Source organism: Panthera leo, chromosome A2, assembly GCF_018350215.1.
Source record: "Panthera leo isolate Ple1 chromosome A2, P.leo_Ple1_pat1.1, whole genome shotgun sequence".
Taxonomy (NCBI): Eukaryota; Metazoa; Chordata; class Mammalia; order Carnivora; family Felidae; genus Panthera; species Panthera leo.
The window spans coordinates 18,322,283-18,342,718 of NC_056680.1; the positions used below are offsets into that span (position 1 = coordinate 18,322,283).

The following is a 20,436-nucleotide window of genomic DNA, read 5'->3' on the forward strand; positions in this document are numbered from 1 at the left end:
CAGCCCCAGTCTCGGCCCCGCGCACGCGCGCGCACTCACAGCTCAGCTACGATTGCTCAGGAGCGCGTCCACGCCCTAAAGGCAAGGCGCTTAACCAATCACTGCAGCCGCGTGGGGCATCACGGGAACTCCAGGGCTATAAAAGACCTGGTTGCTATTTTATGCTTCACGACTCACTCATCCTTTAAGTAAGCAGGGTGGGGCAGGGTGCGCGTGCGTGGTTTTAATACTCCTCCCTAAACTGCCAACTCTTCGCGCAAGCGAAGTAGCCTAGCCTTGCCTAGTTTTACGCGTGCGCACTAACGGCCCTGGCCCCGGAAGACCAGACGCCTGCGCAGTCGGAACTACGGTGACAGTCCCCCGGGTGGGGTATGGGCCAGTCATGGCGGAGCCTTGGTCTGGGCAGTCCTTGCAGGCTCTTCCGACCACGGTGTTGGGCGCGCTGGGCACCCTGGGCAGCGAGTTCCTGCGGGAGTGGGAGGCGCAGGACATGCGCGTGACCCTCTTCAAGCTGCTGCTACTCTGGTTGGTGTTAAGTCTCCTGGGCATCCAGCTGGCGTGGGGGTTCTACGGGAGCACGGTGACAGGGCTGTATCACCGCCCAGGTGAGGCTCCCCACCCCCCACTGGACTCCATCATTGGGCTCCCCAGAACCCCCTAGACTACCACTGATCCCCTAAGGGCCTCATCACAGCTTAACTCTGCACCCTAATCCATGCCAACATACCATTTCATGCCAGAAACCCCGGTCCACCCATCACATTTTAACTTCCTTTGAACCTCAATCAGACAATACCACTAGTCCCTTTAGGGCCCCCACGAGACTCTTCACCAAACACCGCCACTGGCCTCAAACCTGACCTGGGCTGATACCTGCTCAGATCCCCACCCCCAGCCTGCTGCAGCTCTGGATGTGTTCCTGCCCCCAGGTCTGGGCGGCCAGAACGGATCCACACCTGATGGCTCCACGCATTTCACTTCGTGGTGAGTAAATCTGTGCCCATCACAACCCCATGCTTGGCAGGCAGAGGATAGGCCTGTGCTGATAACAGGGATGGGGGCAGGAAGTTCTCAGGGTAGAAGTCCACTAGTTTAGTGGTCTTTACAGCAAGCCCCAAGGTCTTCAACTGGAGCTCAGACTCTAATTTCTGAACAGCCCACCAATATGCTGTTCAGCATGCTGCCTGTGGGGCTATTGTCACAGTTTCAGAGATGAGCTGGCAAGTCTGTTGGGTTCCACTCTACTGCAAGCCCTTCAGTTAGAAAGGCAGGAGCCTATGTCCTTACTGCACTTACTGGCCGCATCAGGCCAGCCTCCTCATCTGTAAAGCATCTACTCACTAATCAGAGTATTCATTCAACTAATTTCTGAGCTCCTTCTATATGAGGGGTGTGGTGTGGTGGGGGGGGGGGGGGGGGCAACTAGGTCCAGAGAACAAGGACAACCCAGGCCCTGTTTATAGGGGGAGCCAGAGATTTAAAAGGGAGGGCAACAAAAAAATAATAAAAGGGAAGGGCAGCGGTGTGGGGGCAAGGGTAGTCAAGAGTTTTCTCGCAAAACAGACACCTAAGCTAATGGCAAAGGCTAGGGAGTGATTAAGTGTACCAGGCAAAGAAAATTGATAGAATAAGGCCCAGGGCAAGAACAAGGGTGTCATATTGGAAGGATAGACAAAGCTGTGACACTGGAGCTCAAACATGAAGGCATTGGAGGGACCCACAATACCCTATGCCAAATTTCAGGAAGCTATTGAAGGACTCAGGAAGGCTATGGCCTGATCTAATTTGTCTTTATAACTGCCTGTTTCATGGCAAGAAAAGGGGTCCAATAGAGAAGGCAAGAGGCCAGTTAGGAGGCCTGCCACTGTCCAGGTCCTGAGCAACTTGGGGAAGGATAGGAATACCATAAGGTGAGGAACCAGGAGGAAAAATGTGTCTTCAGGGGAAAGGTGAGGGACCCAGTGTGGGCTGTGGGAACTTAGTACAGAGATATAGATTGTAGTGTGGCTTTACTGAGCCCACCTCAGCCCCTACAGGGCTAGAGAGAGCCAATCTCATGGACTGTTGTGCTGCCTGTGGAATAATCCTTTTCTCTTTTCCATCACTTTTAGGGAAACAACAGCAAATGAACCTCTCAAAACCCACAGAGAATAAGGGAAGGCAGCAGAGGGATCTCCAGGGACATCACCGGGTCTGCTGGTTCCCACACTGGGTTCTGCTGCTGCCCAGACCCCAGAGACTGCATGGGGGGAGGGGTTGGGGGCAGGGAGTACCCCAGTGCTTGAAGACCTGGCCCTCCACTGCTCTTGGCCTTGCCTCCAGCAGCTCCAGGCATTGGGCCAGTAAAGTTTGCCTCTACCCAGATCTGGGTGCCTTAAGGAGAGAAGACATGTTCCTCCTCTCTCAGGGGTCAGCTCAGGAGGAGCCTCTGGGTTGGGGAGGCCAACAGTCCATTTTCTGCCTTGGCTTTTTCCTGTCCCCCTTCCGATCCCCTGGGATGTGACCCCATAGAAATTTCCTTGAGAAGAAACTTGAGGTTGACCAGCTCTGGGATTTGTAAGGGAAGTCTGTTTTCTCCTAAGCTCTTGAATTTGTTTTTGCTTTGTTGGCAGGGAGCCAGGAAAGACTGGCCTAGACATGGCCTTATACTCTATGGTTACTTAGCTGGCCATTCAAGTGTAAGGCAAGGGGCGCTGGCACTACCTGGACGTGGAGGCACCAAACACCCACTTCCTAGCCCATCCCGAGCTTTTCAGGTGTGAGTCAGGCTGTGGAAATTGTCTTTTCCTGAATATTAACTCATTTATACTCTTCTCAATCCTTGTTGGGAGGTTGGGTGCCTGAAAGACGCTAAGCCCCAAGGGTGACCTTCCACCCCCACCGCTCTAAGTGCCCATGGGGTTGTACCCTGTCCCCTCACAGAGAGGTACTAAGCAGTTAGCGCTGAGTGGCTCTGCCACTTCATCACTTCCCATCTTGACCCGGAACCACGAGAGCTTCATCCTAAGAGGCCACAGGCTCAGCTCGTCCCCACTAGCACCATCTCAGCCCCCAAGAACCCTCCCTCAACAGCCGGGAAGAACCACAGGCTAGGCAGGCCTGCCACTTACACAGTGGGCCAGGGGAGCTTCCAAAGGTGTGGGAGGCACATGCCAGTTTCTGAAAGCAGCATGACCCTAGAACTGCCTCCCTTCCTGAAGGTTGTATTTCTATACTTGTTTCTGCTGGACCACCAGCTACCTCAATATCCCGCTGCCTGCTTCCTCTATCCATCTGGCAGCCTTTGGCTCGGCCACCTTTGCAGCAGAAACACACTGGAAGTAGGACTACACTGAATTCGTGTACATGTATCTACTTTGGAGGTATCTTCTGACTGGTAGGATGATGGTTTTGCAGCCTCAGGCCTACCCACTGACACCACCACACATAGAATGAGGGTCTCACATTTCACCCCAGGTTTAGCTGAGGATGTGGCTTATTAAACTTGGAAGTGCATCAGTTGTGTGGTTATTCAGATAGGACAAGGGTGTGCATGCACAGGGAAAACTGGAAAGGGAACACTTGGTGCTACTGCCCCTCAGCGCCCAGAATGCAATGACTTGCAGAGGTGGAGAAATGACACCAGCTCCCTGGAGGAGCAGTGGTGGGTGCCCAATAGGGAGGGGGCACTATCCTCACTAGTTTTTATAGACCTGGCCCTCTCAAGGAGAATCCACTCTAAGCCTGCCTCAGAGGCCAGGCAAGGAGGCATTAGGCTGGCACCCCAGCAATCATGTGGACAAAGGACAATGAAGCTAGAAACTCTGGCAAGCAAGAAGAAAGGAAGCTCGCTTAATGTTTTGTTGGAAGTCAGTGGAGTCCAGTAATGGGCCCCAGGGGCAAAGGTCAGCCCAGGGTAAGGCAGGTCCAGGAGGAGGCCCAGTGTGCTCTACAACAGCCCTGGGGCTCAGAACAGATGGTGAGCCTGGCATGGTTTGCTACTAAGCAGCAGGCTGGGATAACTTGGGAATGTGGAAGAGTGAGTCTGTGTCCCCTCAGCTTTCCCAAGTTTACACAGGCACAATGGCCCTACAGGGCCAAGCCTTTGTGAGTCAGGAATCATTCCTGCCCAGGGAGAGGCAGCACTACCCAAGGTAATAATAACCCCTTTGCAGTGTGAGAAACCATGATGAGGTAGGTTGGGCAGGCTTTACCTCCTCCCTAAATGTAAGCCTCTGTTCCACAGCCAGCACCTGGCAGAGTGGAAGGGAGAGAAGCCAGAACTAGTGCTTCCCATAGCCCTCCAGCAGACAAGAATGGGGTCAATGGGAGCACAAGCTGACATTGCATGAACTGATCTATTGCTCGGAAATGGGGTCTTTTTTTTTTTTTTAATTTTTTTTTAACGTTTATTTATTTTTGAGACAGAGAGAGACAGAGCATGAACGGGGGAGGGTCAGAGAGAGAGGGAGACACAGAATCTGAAACAGGCTCCAGGCTCTGAGCAGTCAGCACAGAGCCCGACTCGGGGCTCGAACTCACAGACAGTGAGATTGTGACCTGAGCCGAAGTCGGACGCTTAACCAACTGAGCCACCCAGGCGCCCCAGAAATGGGGTCTTTCAAGAAGTGTACCTCTCCAAGAGGAGAGGCACATGAGAGAGAGAATAGGTGGTTTGCCCCCCACACACACCAGAAAATCAGAAACATCCTCCACCCTAGCCACCTACCCCAGAGTATTCAGCCTTAGCTTCCTAACTCTTGTAGAATGCCCTCCAGGTCCAGGCTCCTGGATGGGAAGGGCCCTGACCCAATCCACCCTCACTTGAGGGTATAGTAATTTGTAGTCACAAAGGGCATCTTGCTGACCACAGCCATTTGCTGCTTCCGCCGCACCTCTACCAACAGCGGGGTACCTGGCCGACTATACTCACAGGGCACATAACCCATGGCCACATTCTTCTTCAGGCAGGGAGAGGGGCAGCCACTGGTAACAGTACCTGTGTGAGAAGAAGCCATGTCAGCACCACCTTACCAGTCCAATGCCCACCCTCCTAGGGAAGGGACAAGGGCTCTCCAACTTCCCTGGTCCACCTACCAATCATGGTGCCCTCCATATTCAGGATGGGGCTGTGTGCCCGCATAGGTGCCCCCTCGCACATTAACCCTACACGTCTCCGCTGCACTTTGCCCTTCAGCTGAGGAAGAATGACCGACGCTCCAGGGAAGTCCATGGCAGTTCGGCGGCGCTTCCCTGAAGCATGACACCACGCTTAAGCCACAGTCCGTAAAACCCTTGGCCATAGGAGGTCCTAGTTACAAGGACCCCAAGTAAAATCCATCCAGCAGTGAGGTCCCTTTGCTCAGGGACCCCCAAACTCCATTCCTCCCCTGCAATGCAGTCAGCCACCCACCTCTTGTCCCCAGGTCTTGAAGATTATGCTGCCCACCTCAGCCTGCTGAGGATCTAATGGGCAAAGCCACAGTGGCTACACAGCCTTGGGAGCAGTCATAGGCTGGCCACTGTAGCCTTCAGGATTCTGAGTGCTGGCCCAGCTCACCCAATGTCCAACTGAGGCTGCCTTCCACAGGTGTGGTGTGTTCATCAATGTCACTCCCATACAGGCAGAGGCCTGCCTCCAGGCGTAGGCTGTCCCGGGCCGCCAGCCCTGCCAGCTTCACCTCTGGGTTTTCCAGCAGAGCTGTTGCCAGGTGGACTGCCCCTGCAGCTGGCACCGAGATCTGCATGGAACACCAGAGAGCAGGTGGGCAGCTGGCTCCAGAATCCTGTGTCCTGCACCATCCTACACCTACTTTTTCACATACCTCCACACCATCCTCTCCTGTGTAGCCACAGCGGGTCACACGGCAGCCAGACACGCCAAACACTTCCATCACAGCACTGGTCATGAAGGGCAATTTTCTTAGGTCATCTGCCACGCCGGCCTGCAATACCTGGGCCGCAGTGGGGCCTAGGCCCAGGGAGACCGTGACCAATTGTCCAGGTCCTAGTTTCCTCTCAAAGCTGGACCACAGCCCTTACTCAGGGACCAGAATAAGCCCTGAGCAAGTGCTATTCTGCAGGTGGGAGAAGGTGCTCTTGCCCACAGCCCATGGAGCCTTATGGCAGGTAGAGGGAGGACATTAATACCAAACAGAATTATGGCACACAAATGTCACACCATGTACACTTTCCTCCTGATAGGCCTTCTGTGCTTAGTAGTTGAAAAGCCAGGAGGCAAAGGTCAGCTCCAACCCTAGCCTGGCCTGCTCACCTTGCAGGGCTAGCAAGCCATTATCCACCACTTCCAAGCTCACATCACTGCCCATGTTCTGAAGCTCCCTGACCTTGCCCTGAAAGGAAAGACAGAAACACCACATCAGCTTCTGGGACCACTTACTGAGCACTTACTGTGGGCTGACAGCTGGCTGAAGAGCTGGGCAGAATAGGCCAGTTCCCATCTGACAAAGTCACATAACTAAGTGGTATGGATGACCCAAGGCCAGGTCTGCCAGCGCTAACATCAGGCTCCAGCTTTTACCTTAACCAGAGGATGCTCACTTGGGAGCCAGGGTCAGTTTTACCTCCCCTACTACCCCATCACTGAAACCTGGCATTCTCCAGGCAGGACCCACTCTGGCCTGCTGTTCACTCACTCAAAAAGCCATTGTCTGAGCCCTTTGTCCCTGCTGGGTCTGTCCTGTTCTGTGAACAAGGAACATAGGGTACCTAGAACACAGAAGGGCTGTACCTGCATGAGGGCCAAGTCCTTGTCCCAGCAGCCAGCGTTGGACACCACATACAGGTACCCCTCAGAGGTGCTGGTCACGATCAAGTCATCTAAGATGCCTCCAGCCTCATTGGTAAACAGTGACAGCGTCCCCTAGTGCCAAAATGGAGCATCTTTGCCTCCAGATCCAGGAGTCAGACAATGCCCCCGCCCCCCCCCCCCCCCCCCCCCCCCCCCCCCCCCCCCCCCCCCCCCCCCGGGCCACTCAGCTGTCACAAATTCCTGAACAAGAAGCCTCATGTGCAGGGCTGGAAGGGGAGGAGGAACAAAGCTAGGTGAGTCCAGGACCCTGTCCAATCCCAGGGTTTTTGATCCTCATGCACTAAGAAAGTTTTCACCCCTTCCCACCTTGGGAGACCTCCCTGATCTGGTGGGGCTTCTGTACCCCTCCCCACTCAGTACTGAGAGCCCCACCTCACACTTAATCCATGACACCTAGGACTTGCTGCTTTATCCCACCCAGACCTGGGACAACTCAGTCCATTCCCCAAACCCCAAGATGGAAACTTCAAAGTGCATCTTGATGATCCCATGAGCTCCACAGCAATACTCCAAAATACTGTGAGCCTGGCCTCACATCCTCCCCACTGGATGGACAGTCTGAGGTTGAGAGGTCATATGAATCACCTGGGGATCATGTTAAAATGCAAGTTCCGATTCAGCAGGTCTAGAGCAGCGCCTGACAGTGTATTCCCTAACAAGCTCTTGGTGATAATGAGGCTGTTGGTTTAATGGACTGCCTTTGAATTTCAAGGGTTTTGGCAGCATGGAAAATCACAGAACAGGACATAAACCTGGGTTTCTAGCCTTCCAGCCTGATGTGGTAAGGATGGAATAGCCCCCCCTCCCCTGCAGATAACTAGATGTCCAGACATGACACAGGGACCCCATGCCCCAAGACTGCAAGCCCTGAGAAGCTGTATCTGAACATTGCTGTCCTTCCACCCCTCCCCCCATTTGCTGGCTCATGACTAAGAACACCCATTTAGCAAAATAAGAGGGACCCACCTGGTTTGGCCTTAGCTCTGCAATATCTCCAACCACTAGACTCTCCATCAGCTTCACCCGGTCACAACCAAGTATCTTGGTCTGGGAAAAAGATCCAAAACCTCAGACCACAGTAATCGCTGCAATCAGGAAAGCCACTGGACAAGGAGGCATCCTCCCTGCCATCCACAGTACAGCCCAATGCAGCCTAAGTGCCTGAGCAGTCTTTTGGTTCTGCGGATGGCAGATCCCCACCTTCTGGTTCCCCCACATCCACCAACACAGGAGGGGGTGCAATGGAGTTGTTTAGGAAACTTGAAAGGGCCCAGCACCATCATGAAATATGCTCTTTTCCAAACCAACACCCAGGACAGTTGATGAGAATGGGCGCCAGCCCTGGGAAACCCAGGACATAAAGTCATGCTACTAAGAGGGAGTAGGCTGAAGAGATTAAAGAGGAGACAATCAAGAGATCCTCTGAGTTAATTTCCTGGGCTATAGTCTCCAACACCTGAGACCTCCACTTCTGCAAGGGCAGCCCTTGGAATCCACCTCCCAACAAAGCCAAAAGCTACACCACTGTGGAAGGGGAGGAAGCCCTGACCTGGCAGCAAGTATGCTTCCCTGGCTCACCTGCAGCATGTGGGACACATCAAAGAGTGAGCAGTGCCGGCGTGTGTGCAGGTGTGAGGCAACGTGACTGTCCCGGTACTGCACAGGCAGACTCCAGCCTGCAAACGCCACCATCTTCCCGCCATGAGCCAGGTGGAAATCATAGAGTGGTGTCCTGCGGAGCACGTCCTGCGGGTGGCTGGGTTCAGGGCTACCAGGGTCCCGGCCTCAACCCCCCACCCTTCCCGCCCCTCCAAAATTGGCCCCATGCCCCAGTACCCTCTATCCCACCTGTGCACAACTGAGTGGACGGCCCAGGTCCGACGGGAGCGCCTGCAGACGCAAGCCCAGATGGGCCACCATGCTTACTGCCCGCTGCATTGTTGCCCGCAAATGGTGCAGCCGGCACACAGAGGCCACCACTCTGCCAGGCACGCTGGGAGATGTAGTCCAGGCTCTGCTTGGACAGGTCTCTCTCCCATAAAGGGGATCAGAAGGGGCGGGCAGCCCAAAAGGCAGGCAGCCCTAAGGGCAGGCGGGGCTTTAGAGCAGAGTGCAGTGACTCCTTTCTGTAGGGAAACAGCCCCAGGTGCTTCCAGCTGATCTTTCTGGGCAGATTAGGCGGTCCAAACCAGTTAAACTGCTTGGAGTCAGAGCCAGGGGCTAGACCTCCCCTTGATGACAGCCCAGCCTCCAAAAGGCCAAAGTTCCATAAAGGGCTGGAAGGCCTGAATTGCACATTCAGGACACCCGGAGTGCAAGGTCACATGGGGGAGGGGAAGTGGGGGGGGGGGAGCACGCAGGAAGGTGGAGCCAGCCTGGCAGGCTGAGCACATCAGTAAACTGGCCTCTAGTGAGGGTCTCCAGCTCTCCCACTGGGAGGACACAGGCAGCCAGCAGTCATGCATTTCACAAGTATTTATTGATCTTGCTGCACACTAGGCCCTGTGCTGGGTACTGGAGACACAGCCATGAATGAAGCACAGTCCCTGCCACCCCCTCAAGGACCTCCTCCTATACTTTCTCTCTCTCTCTCTCTCTCTCTCTCTCTCTCTCCCCTCTCTCTCTCTCTCTGAAGGCTGCTACTCCCGGAGCACAGGACTGTGGTCATTACCCTCTTAGCAAAAGCTAAATGAGGCTAAATAAATGACCCCACAGGCAAAGATAACACCTGCAAGAACTGTAATAGTTAAGAGCAGAAGGTAGCCACCAAAAGGTAGCTGACCTGCCTCCAGAAAGCTGTTGAGCCACACAAACTTCCAATTTTCCAGGTCTAACACATATTGCAGTGTTGCTGCAGCATAATGCCCTGGAGCAAAGCCAGGAAAAAACAAAAGGTAGATTTTCTCATAAGAGTAGCCTGCCTTATTCAGCAGCAGGCCTGGGGTTATAGCAGACCTCAGCCTCTTGAAAGACACCAGTGCAAATGCCCACCTGGACCCACACCCTACCAAGGTTGGTCTTTCATCACACTTAGCATGATTCTTGAAGGGGGAAGCTGGGAGAAGGGACAGGGTGTGCTTTAGGCAAAAAGGTCCCAGAACTCATTAGACACCAGTCTTGCCAGAGACACTGCCCAGGCTGGATGGGCAGGCCCATTTGAACACACATCCAGGAGCCAGCTCTGGGACCAAGGGATTCAGGCTGCCCAAATCCCCAGCTTCACTCCCTAGGCAGACAGCAGGAGTTAGGACAGGAAATTTCTTCTTCTGGGCATAAGAAAGAAGACCACTAGGGGGCGCAGAAGGAAGACGTGGGCTCCTGTTTTTTCCTTGAGCTTCCAGACTACATGACTGCCATGGCTACAGCAGCCTTCCAATGATAGAGCAGGTTTTAGTAGGTCACCCCAGTGCACTGCATTCAGGGTGAAGGAGCAGGCAGAAGACTGGAGTGTGCATGTTGGCAGAAGGGGATTCTTAGTAAACAGAACTGGAATGTTTTCAGGGTAGGAAAAGGAGTTTCAGGTTGCAGTCAGATGAGGACAGAGTACATCCCTGCTGAGAACTCATGCTGAAGCAACTCAGTTTAGCCCCCAAGAATCTTGAATCTGTGAACGTGGCCCAGACACAGTGGGCATGCAGGCAACACTTGTAATGCACAGGGAAAGCACTTCAGCCTCTGGTGGCCTAAACCAGGTCTGGGTGGGCATGGAAGGCCAACATCTTGGCTAAGAGCCATGGTTCAAGTGTAGGAAAGCAAGTTCAGGTCATAACAGCCATCCACCTGAAACACAAAACACCATCAATCTGACCAGCTCAGGGCAACGGGAGCCAAGCAGGGGGAAGCGATCACTCACATCAAAGCGGCCGATCCTTGTAGAGGTGTGACTGGCCCGGATCATCTCTGTCAGCGCCCACATCTGCTGCACCTCGGAGGATACCCTGCTGGGGTCTGGGAGACCCTGCTCCAGAAGGAGGGGTCAGTGGCCATGGGTCCGTCCCCAGCACTGCCCTTAAAGCTCCAGAGAGGCCAAGTTGGGCTACAGGGCCCTCAAACTAAGACCAGTAACATTCCCAGATAACTGGTAACACGTGAGGTTAGGGCCTGATCTACAGTAGGCAGCCCAGCCCCACTCAGAGATGCCTCAAATCCCATGGACCACCCCTGAGGAAGATGGCACAAAGTGAACCAAGGGCCCTGGGTCCAGTCCCAGATTTTTTCAGAAAGAGGCCTAGGTGGGGCCTCCTGTGCTGGACACAGGGGCTATTCACACATGGTTTTTACCCAGGATGAGGGCTTACCTCAATGAGGGGAGCAGGCTGCTCACAAGGCACTGGGTGGGAGAGCCACTTGGGGAAGGTCATGGAGGGGCTCTGCAAAGCAAAGGCATACTTCTCTGAAGGAGGCAGAGTGGGAGAGCCCTAGGACCATATTCCAAGGTCCTCAGAACAGAGAGAAGGGCACCTGAGCCTCAGACGCTGAGAAAACCCTGTTCAGGGGTCCACAAAAGTCCAAGGGGGCATTCAGACTACCTAAGTTCTTCTGCTATGCAGGAGGCCCCAGGAACACAAGGAACAAAAGTATCTCCCAGACCCTAAAGTCTCAAGCTCTGAGAGAGGCAGGTGACCTCAAAGGTCAGAGGATATGAGAACATGGCTTCAACTCTCGCCATGAACTTCCAGCATTCCCACCTGACTAATTTCCATGAAGGCCTCCTTCTGAGTCTTACCATCCACTTCCAGCCCCATACCCAACATCCCTAGCCATAGCTAAGAGCCTCCCTGGGAAAGGGCCAACCCAACAGCTCTGAGCTGGTCACTTACCTTTGATCCCTGCTGGTAAATCTGCAGTTCTTCCACTGTGAAAGACAGCCACAGTGGTGATGGCTGTCGCAGAATCAGGCGCAGCTCCAGTACTCTGGCCATGTCACACAGCATCTGACATACATACACACACACACACACACAAAAGGACCCAGCAAGGCCCTAGCTCACTGCCCAAGAGCCTCCCAACCAGCAGTGAATGAAGATGCTGCCTCCCCAGACCTTTGAGAAGGAAAGAATGGTAATCCCTCCAAGGCACAAGCCCAGGCCAACCTCGCCTCCCCTCTTCCTTCCTGGTATCCTGGCCCAATCCCCAGACCCCCTGTGAGCCCTCATCTGGACTCCCCTAGTCATGCTGAGTCCCAGCTGACCTGGTGCTTGAACAGTGATACATATTCTTGGGCTCCGTCCTCACTGTGTGGGTCAGGCATGAGGCAGTAGTCCCGCAGGCAGGTCACCCACTTGGCCGGTGTGTGCGGTGAGGTGTGCTGGCGAACACGAATGCTCAAAAAGGCTGTGTAGTAATTCTTAAACATGATCTCCTGTAACTAGAGCACACACAACCCACCATGACAAATCAGACCCAGGGCCTGAGAGGCTCAAACATACCATCTCCTCCCCTTAGGAATGTACTCTACTACCAATCTAACAACTTCAGCAAGCATCCACTGGGGCCCAAAGCCAATTTCACTTCCCTAGAAGAGCTCATAGTCTAAATGAGCAGGTCATACAAATAAACCATGACTGCAGATCTTGTCACAAGTCTAAGATGCTGCCAGGTCAGAACCCTAACTCTAGAGGAGGCAGGAAACACGGCCTGAAGATGAGGCCTGAAGGAGTTCATCAAGTGAACCAGGAAAGATAGACAATGTAAAAGTAACATATGCAAAGGGGCACCAAGGGGTGAGAAACCTGGCCTACCTCTGAAATGGCAGTGATTCAGCCCGGCACCGGGAATTCTCATCATTGGACACTCATCAGAATCACCCAAATAAGTTTTTTGTTTGTTTTGTTTTTGTTTTAATATAGATGAATAGGCTCCACCCTAGGTCTACTGAATCAAGATTTACAGAGTTGGTCCATTTAGTGAAGTTTCCTAGCTTATAGCAAGAAACAGCTTGAAAGATCACCACACACTTATAGGACAAAGTGCATGGGGTCAAGAGGCAGGCAGGGTGCAGACACAGGGTGCAGACTCAGGCCACTAGAAAGTGGACTTTGTCCTCTGTGCTGAGGTCTTGTCGTGTTAGTCACTCTGTCAGTAGATGTGGACTGGACAGGCAACTGGAGATTGGAACCTGGAGCCATTAGGATGATCCTGATGAGGAATGAGCTGAATCTGACCTGGCAAGCAGGGACTGTAAGAATGGGCAGGAGGCAGGTTTTGAGGTAACTCATTGCCTAATGATCCCTAGCCCAGTAGCCAGGAACAAAATGACCTCTCACCTCTCCTTGGCTCACAATTGTATTACCAGCATCACCCTACTATCTTGGCACTTCTACACCAGCCCTGTCCTGGATACGGGGCAGAGATGTTGAAGAGAACAGGTCAGAACGCTGCATTCTAGTAAATATGTGTTAACTGAAGGAATAAGTAAATGGTTAACTGGCTCACAAGGGCAAGAACACTGCAGAGGCTTTCTGTGAAAGATTAAATACCCAGGACACGCCCTAGTTCCCGGGTCAGCCCCGCCCAGGAGCCCCGGTCGCGCCCACGGGGCTTGCTCACCTCGAAGGGCGCGACGCTGGGGAAGGTGACATCGATGACCAGCACACCAGGCCGGCCTTGGGAGGTTCGCACGTCGCCCACCTGCAGGGCCACGGTGCCTTTCACATGGCAGGGCACCGACACGCGGGACATGGTGTCAACAGCCGCAACCAAACCCGACTGCCGCTCCTGGCCTTGGTCCACTGGCCTTCCCGGCGTCCCCAGCCGAGTCCCAAGAACTACAACTCCCGGAAAGACTCGCGCTGGGCCAGCCCAGCCAATTACAGATGCTCTGGGCCTGCAGGGAGTCGGAAGTGCCTGCGGAAGTGTCCCTTCAGCCAATCACGGCGCGAGCATTTAGAAGGCATCGTGGGGCCCTGCCCCGAAACGTCCGAGCCATTCTATATCTGAGCTGTCCTGCACTTCGCTGCTCCGAGTCTTGCGCCGTTCCTGGTTCTGTCCCGGGCAGTCGTTGCTTAAAACTCGTAAAGCCACGAGCACTACTGAGCTTTGTGCCGGGCCGACATTAGTTTCAAAAATAGGTATGAACGCCTCCCCTTTTTCTTAATGGACAAAAGATTTGAACAGATAATTTACAAAAGAATATAAATAGCCAATAAACCCATGAAAAGATGCTTAACATGTTTATTCATCAGGGAAGTGCAAATCACAACTCCCACAAACCCACCGAATAGGCTAAAACTAAAGACGCCAAGATGTGGAATGCCTGGAACCTTAATCCACTGGTAATTTCCAGCCATTTTGAAAAAGTTTGGCATTTCTTTAAAAACTGAATTTCAGGGTGCCTGGGTGGCTCAGTCGGTTAAGCATTTGACTTTCTTTCTTTCTTTCTTTCTTTCTTTCTTTCTTTCTTTCTTTCTTTCTCTTACTTTCTTTCTTTTTCTTTTCTCTGCCCCAGTTTGTAAGCTAACAGTAAGCCTGCTTGAGATTCCCCCCTTCCCCTCCCCTGTTCGCGCGCTCTCTCTCTCTCTCTGTCTCAAAAATAAATAACTTTAAGAAATTTAAAAATAAAAACTAAGTTTGTACCTACAGTATGATCTAGCTATTGTATCCCTAAGTATTTACCCAATAGAAATGAAAGGATATGACTGCTCAAGGAATTTATTCATAATAGCCAGAAATTGGAAGTAAATGTCCAATATATAAACAGATAAACTAACTGCAGTGTATCCATAAAACAGAATACTGCTCAAAAATAAAAAGTAATGAACAAATCCAAGTATCTATCAACATATGAATGGGTAAACAAATCATGGTATGTACATATAATGGAATTACTCAGCCTTAAAGATGAATGAAACTGATAAATGCTTAGGTGTGAACATTGAAAATATTATGCTAAACGAAAGAAAAAAACAGACATGAAGGACAAATATTGATTGTATGATTCCACTTACATGGGTTACTTAGAATAGGTGAATTCAGAGACAGAAAGTAAAAGTAGGTGGCCAGGAACTGGGTGTAAGGGGAAATAGAGAGTTACTGCTTAATAGGTACAAAGTTTCTGTTTAGGATGATGAAAAAAATTATGGAAATAGTGGTGATGATTATACAACACCATGAAAGTACTTAATGCCACTGACTTAGACACTTAAAATAAGTAAAATGGTAAATATTATGTATATTCTATCAAAATTTTTAAAAAGGAATGAAGATGCATATGCATAACACCACCAGTAGATCTCAAATGTACTATGTTAAGCAAAAAAAGTCAAACCCAAAAGAGTACATACTGTATGATTCCACTTAACATGAAATTCTAGAAAAGGCAAAACTAATCTACTGTAATATAAATCAGATTTTTTTTTTTCTGGGACTGGGAGTGAAGGGAAAGGATTGACTATGAAGAAGTACAAGGGAATACTTCGGGGGTGATGGAAAGGTTCTACAACTTGATTGTGGTGGTAGTTAATATTCATCAAGACACTTATCAAAATTTATTAAACTGAGTATTTGGGGCGCCTGGGTGTCTCAGTCGGTTAAGTGACTGACTCTTGATCTCAGCTCAGGTCTTGGTCTAGGATGGTGGGCTCTACGCTGGATTTGAAGCTACTTTAAAAAAAAAAAAGGAAAGAAAGAACGAAAGAAAGAAAAGAAAGAAAGAAAAAGAAAGGAAAAGGTTTTAGTTTTAAGTAATCGCTACACCCAACATAGGGTTCAAACTAACAACACTGAGATCAGGAGTCACATGCTCTACCAACTGACCCAGTCAGACGTCCCAAGATATGTGCATTTTTATTGTATCTAAATTATACCTCAGTAAACATGATTTTGAAAGAAAAAAAAGAAAGCAAAAAAAAATTAACCATTATGTTTATCACCATCACCATCCTTCCAGGCACTTGTGCCTCAGAGATCATTGATTAAGCCTATTTTATTGATAACAAAGCTGAGGCCAGAAGTGGTCCAGTGATTTTCTGAGCCAATAAAACAGTATAGAGATGGAACAAGGCCTTCTTTTGGGCTTCTTCCTCACAAGTCAGAAACCTCCAGGTAATGGTCAGCTTTGGTGACCTGGGCCTTCTCTGCATTGAGGAACCCAAAGACACAGGCCCAGTGTAACCTTTAGGGCTCTCATAGTAGGGTATCAGACAGAAACAAAACCCGAATTTGAGGCCAGCCCAAGGAATAGACTGGAAGAGTTGTGCTTTCCTAGCCTAGGCACCCAGACTTACAGTGACAGAAAACATTCCCTGGCTTCTCATTGACTGTTGTCAAGGGAAAATAACTTGTGTCCTTGGGTCTCTTGGACTGACCATTGCTGTCTCCATTTTGGCTCAGACTAATGATTCACTGCCTGGGTCTCTCGAGGTTTCTGAGACTTTCCTCTTCATGAAGACCACTCTATCCTGGAGCAGAGGCTTCCTCAAATCCCAAAAGATTATAGGTTCCCTGGGAATCATGAGGGTACACAGTCTCTGGTCTTCAGGACTCACCTCTGAGGGCACAGTCACAGTGTCACCAGCTAGACCCCAAGACGCGAACTTAAATGCTCACCTGCTTGTACTTACCGACTTCTGTCCCACATTTTTCCTTAAACTCTTCTTTCCAGTTTGTCTCTTAACTCAGGCAAAAGACCCCATGGGCATAGAATCCTGGATGGAAACCAGAACAACCACTCAAGGAATAAGGACTGCCTGAATAAGGAACTCTGGCAACCCAGACTACCCAGACCAGTTTGAGTTTAACCCCTGACTCAGGCCTGCAAAGATGGACCATGGAGTGACCCATGGAGTAACTGACAGTTACCTTTACCTCATTAGAATACTAAAATCCCTGCCCAAGAAGAAGTCCAAGCTTCATTTATATAACATACAACATATGTTCAGGTATGTTTCCTTAAGACACATTTGTAAACTTATGCCCACTTTCACATACAATGACAAGGCTCCCATTTCTTCTTCTTCCTTTTTTTTTTTAATTTATTTGTTTTAGTAATCTCTATACCCAACATGGGGCTCGAACTCATGACCCTGAGACCAAGAGTCATGTGTTCTCCCAAGTGAACCAGGTGGGTGTTCCAAGGCTCCCATTTCTAAATATTCATCTAACCCTAGGGTGGCACTTGGTTGGCTTAGTCAGTAGAGCATGCTGATGTGGGAAACAAAGGCAAAAGAATAAATTTCCTTACTACTTACATTGAGACAGACAGAATGACCTTCCTCAAAGAACTCAACTGCCTCAATGTTAATACTTTGCTAGAGGCAAAAAGTAACCTTAACTTGACTGGAGCCTACCTCCAGGATCCTGTAAGTCTTCTTTAACATATAAAAATCCCTTTGGAAACTTCCTTTATCTCTGCCTGCCCAAGATATGTGTTAGCAATCATCCTCTAAACTCTAAACGTATGGCCCATTGATATACATCTGAAGGATCTCATGACTAATATTTTACTAGACAATAGTAAATAACCTTATCTTAACAGCAGCTCGTCCCTCAAGGTCCTGGAAACCTTGCTTCTAAAATACGTTTAAGACTTAAGCTATCCCTACCCACCTCCCAATTTGAAGGCATGTAATCAGTCACCCATCACAACCCCAGTTCAGCTCTTTCTGCCCATGGGTCCTGTCCCCATGCTTTAATAAAACCATGTTTTTGCACTGAAGATAGCTTTTTTTAAAATTCTTTAACATTTTTATTTATTATTTTTGAGAGACAGAGATAGACAGAGCTCGAGTGGGGAGGGGCAGAGAGAGAGGGAGACACAGAATCTGAAGCAGGCTCCAGACTCAGAGCTGTCAGCACAGAGCCCGATGGGGGGCTCGAACTCAGGGACCGTGAGATCATGACCTGAGTTGAAGTCAGATACTTAACCGACTGAACCACCCGGGCATCCCTGCACTGAAGATATCTTAAGAATTCTTGGCCCTTGGCTCCAAACCCCAACACTTCAAACCACATCACATGCGACTCTTTTTTTTTTTTTTTTTTTTTTTTGAAGTACACTCCATACCCAGGGACCTGAGATCAAAACCTAAGTGGACATCAAAAGTCTGATGCCCAACCAATGAGTCACCCAGGTACTCTGAGCATGAGACTCTTGATCTCAAGGTCATGAGTTCAAGCTCCAGGTTGAATGTAGAACTTACTCTAAAAAGAGAAGAAAGGAAACTGCTGAGAAACAGTAGAAGGGTGACTAACTGACTGTCTCACGACTATCCCAATTTTGAGGTGCCTGGCTGGCTCAATCAGTAGAGGATGTGACTTTTTTTTTTTAACCTTTATTTTTGAGAGAGAGAGAGAGAGGGAGACTGAGCATGAGTGAGGGAGTGGCAGGGAGAGAGGGAGACACAGAACCAGTAGCAGGCTCCAGGCTCCAAGCTGTCAGCACAGAGCCTGATGCAAGGCTGAAACCCACGAACCGTGAGATCATGACCTGAGCCGAAATCGGACACTTAACCAACTGAGCCACCCAAGTGCTCCTAGAGCATCTGATTCTTGATCTCAAGGTTATGAGTTCAAGCCCCATGTTGGGTGGGTTTTAAGATTTTTTAAATCTTAAAAAATAAGTAGGGGTGCCTGGGTGGCTCACTTGGTTAAGCATCCAACTCTTCATCTCAGCTCAAGTCTTGATCTCAGGGTCCTGAGTACTGGGCCCTGTACTGGGCCCTGCACTGGGCATGAAGCCTACTTAAATACATACACACATACATATATATTCATCCTAACCCTAAATAAAAGGAACCTATCCACCCTTGCTCTGGGAGTCAAAATTGGAAGTTATTTCCTGTGATCCCCTTTGCTGCAAATAAAATGTCCTAATGAAAGAGCGGACCTAGGCCGGTCGACTCCATTTTGTTGTGTGTCCTCCATCTCGAGTGACTATGTCCCCGACATGGCCCCCTTTCCGGGAAAACCGCAGAAAGAAATTCCTGCTCAAACCTCAGACCACACCTCCTCCCCTTGAGTAACTTCCCGCTCACCCGTTCAAACCACGCCCAGCAACCTGCGCGCAAGGGGACTCTGACCCTTCCCCAGCCAATTGGCTAAGGCCACGACCACTACTCTACCAACTGCCCCTAGATCCCTATAAAACCTTTGTGCTTTTGAAACTCGCTCTCTCTCCAGCATCTCACCGCTGCGTCGGTGCAGGTAGGGGACTGAGCTCCAGCTAGCTCGAATAGTCTCTTTGCTTTTCCATTGGACTCTGATCCCTGGTGGTCTTTGGGGATCGCGAATTCTGGGCATAACACTTTGTGCGACAAGTCCATCTAGTGTAGTTTCTATCTATGACTCACCAAGGAATGAACTCATGTTAGTTCAGTTACAAGAGCAGACAGCAGACAGCAGGCCTGTGTGGCCCCTCACTGAAGATAATTCTCATCTCATATCTCTCACCTCCACTCCAGCCCCTCCAATCCTTTACCCACACTGTAGCAAGACAATGTTTTCAATGTGAAATCTTCATGGAATCCCTCTGCCTCAAGGTCAAATCCAAAAGCTCTTGATAAATCCATGAGTCCAAGACATAAATGGCCCTTGCCCATCAGTCTATTCAAAACTTGCACCCTAGGAGCACCTGGCTAGCTCAGTCAGAAGCCCATGTGACTCTTGATCTTGGGGTTGTAAGTTTGAGCCCCACATTGGGTGTGTAGAGATTACTCAAACAAAACAAAACGGGCACTGGGTGGCTCAGTCAGCTAAGCATCTGACTTCCACTCAGGTCATGATTTCCTGGTTCGTGGCTTCAAGCCCCACATCGGGCTCTGTGCTGCCAGCTTGGGGCTTGGAGCCTGTTTAGGATTCTGTGTCTCCCCCTGTCTCTGCCCCTCCTCTGCTTGTGCTCTCTCTCGCTCTAAAAATAAATAAACATAAAAAACGAAACAAAACTTAAAAAAGAAATCCTGTCCCCTTCCCCAACCCTTCATTCCAGTTCCTATCACATGTTGCCCTTTCTCTCCTGCCAGCCTGCTCACAGAACACTCTTTAGATCACTTCTACCCTACCACCAACCACCTATCTACCCTTAAGTTCTTGGTATAGACTTTGATTTTTCAAGGAGTACTTTTTTTTTAATTAAAAGTTTTTTTAATGTTTATTTATTTTTGAGAGAGACAGAGGATGAGTGGGGGAGGGGCAGAGAGAGAGGGAGACATAGAATCTGAAGCAGGCTCCAGGCTCTGAGCTGTCAGCACAGAGCCTGACTCAGGGCCCGAACTCATGAACTGCAAGATCATGACCTGAGCCAAAGTTGAACGCTTAACCAACTGAACCACCCAAGCACCCCTTTAAGGTTTTTATTTTTTAACTTTTTTATTTTTGAGAGAGCAAGAGCATGGGGGAGGGGTGTAGAGAGAGGGGGGGACAGAGGATCTGAAGAGGGCTCCACCTTGCCAGCAGGAAGCCTGATGCAGGGCTCCAACTCACAAACCATGAGATCATGGCCTGAACCAAAGGCAGACGCTCCACTGACTGAGCTACCCAGGAACCCCAGGGAGTACTTTTTTAATCTCCTGGACTAAGTTAGATCACTGTACACTGTCAGAGACCCTCCACGTTTTATTGTAATCATTCCCCAAAACTTGTCTCCTTCACTGGGCTACAATGGGGTAGGAGAGCAGGAATTTAGTCTGTCA

The 20,436-nt window shown here is 50.3% G+C and overlaps 3 protein-coding genes across 6 annotated transcripts; 1 reads left to right on the forward strand and 2 right to left on the reverse strand.

Moving 5' to 3' along the window:
- The first annotated feature begins 11 nt into the window (after positions 1–11).
- TCTA (T cell leukemia translocation altered) lies at positions 12–3,495 on the forward strand. Of its 2 annotated transcripts, none has more exons than XM_042929359.1 (3): positions 12–605; positions 882–984; positions 2,112–3,495. In XM_042929359.1, exons 1-3 carry the CDS (start codon positions 383–385, stop codon positions 2,152–2,154), a joined length of 369 nt encoding a protein of 122 aa, XP_042785293.1. In that variant the 5' UTR covers positions 12–382; the 3' UTR covers positions 2,155–3,495. The 2 variants fall into 2 exon arrangements, with proteins under 2 accessions (XP_042785293.1, XP_042785294.1); XM_042929360.1 differs by having other exon boundaries at positions 930–984.
- Positions 3,496–4,516: 1,021 nt separating this feature from the next.
- AMT (aminomethyltransferase) lies at positions 4,517–9,301 on the reverse strand. Its single transcript, XM_042929361.1, has 9 exons — positions 8,660–9,301; positions 8,390–8,557; positions 7,778–7,858; positions 6,731–6,862; positions 6,254–6,332; positions 5,805–5,950; positions 5,540–5,720; positions 5,077–5,232; positions 4,517–4,978 (listed from the first exon to the last, which is right to left on the reverse strand). The coding sequence occupies exons 1-9, from the start codon at positions 8,747–8,749 to the stop codon at positions 4,800–4,802; spliced, it is 1,212 nt and encodes a 403-aa protein (XP_042785295.1). The 5' UTR covers positions 8,750–9,301; the 3' UTR covers positions 4,517–4,799.
- An 86-nt stretch (positions 9,302–9,387) lies between these two features.
- Positions 9,388–13,584, reverse strand: NICN1 (nicolin 1). Of its 3 annotated transcripts, none has more exons than XM_042929363.1 (6): positions 13,361–13,584; positions 12,003–12,173; positions 11,632–11,745; positions 11,110–11,181; positions 10,665–10,769; positions 9,388–10,591 (listed from the first exon to the last, which is right to left on the reverse strand). In XM_042929363.1, exons 1-6 carry the CDS (start codon positions 13,490–13,492, stop codon positions 10,550–10,552), a joined length of 636 nt encoding a protein of 211 aa, XP_042785297.1. In that variant the 5' UTR covers positions 13,493–13,584; the 3' UTR covers positions 9,388–10,549. The 3 variants fall into 3 exon arrangements, with proteins under 3 accessions (XP_042785297.1, XP_042785298.1, XP_042785296.1); XM_042929364.1 differs by having other exon boundaries at positions 12,003–12,179; XM_042929362.1 differs by having other exon boundaries at positions 11,632–11,742; positions 12,003–12,179; positions 13,361–13,582.
- Positions 13,585–20,436: the final 6,852 nt, after the last annotated feature.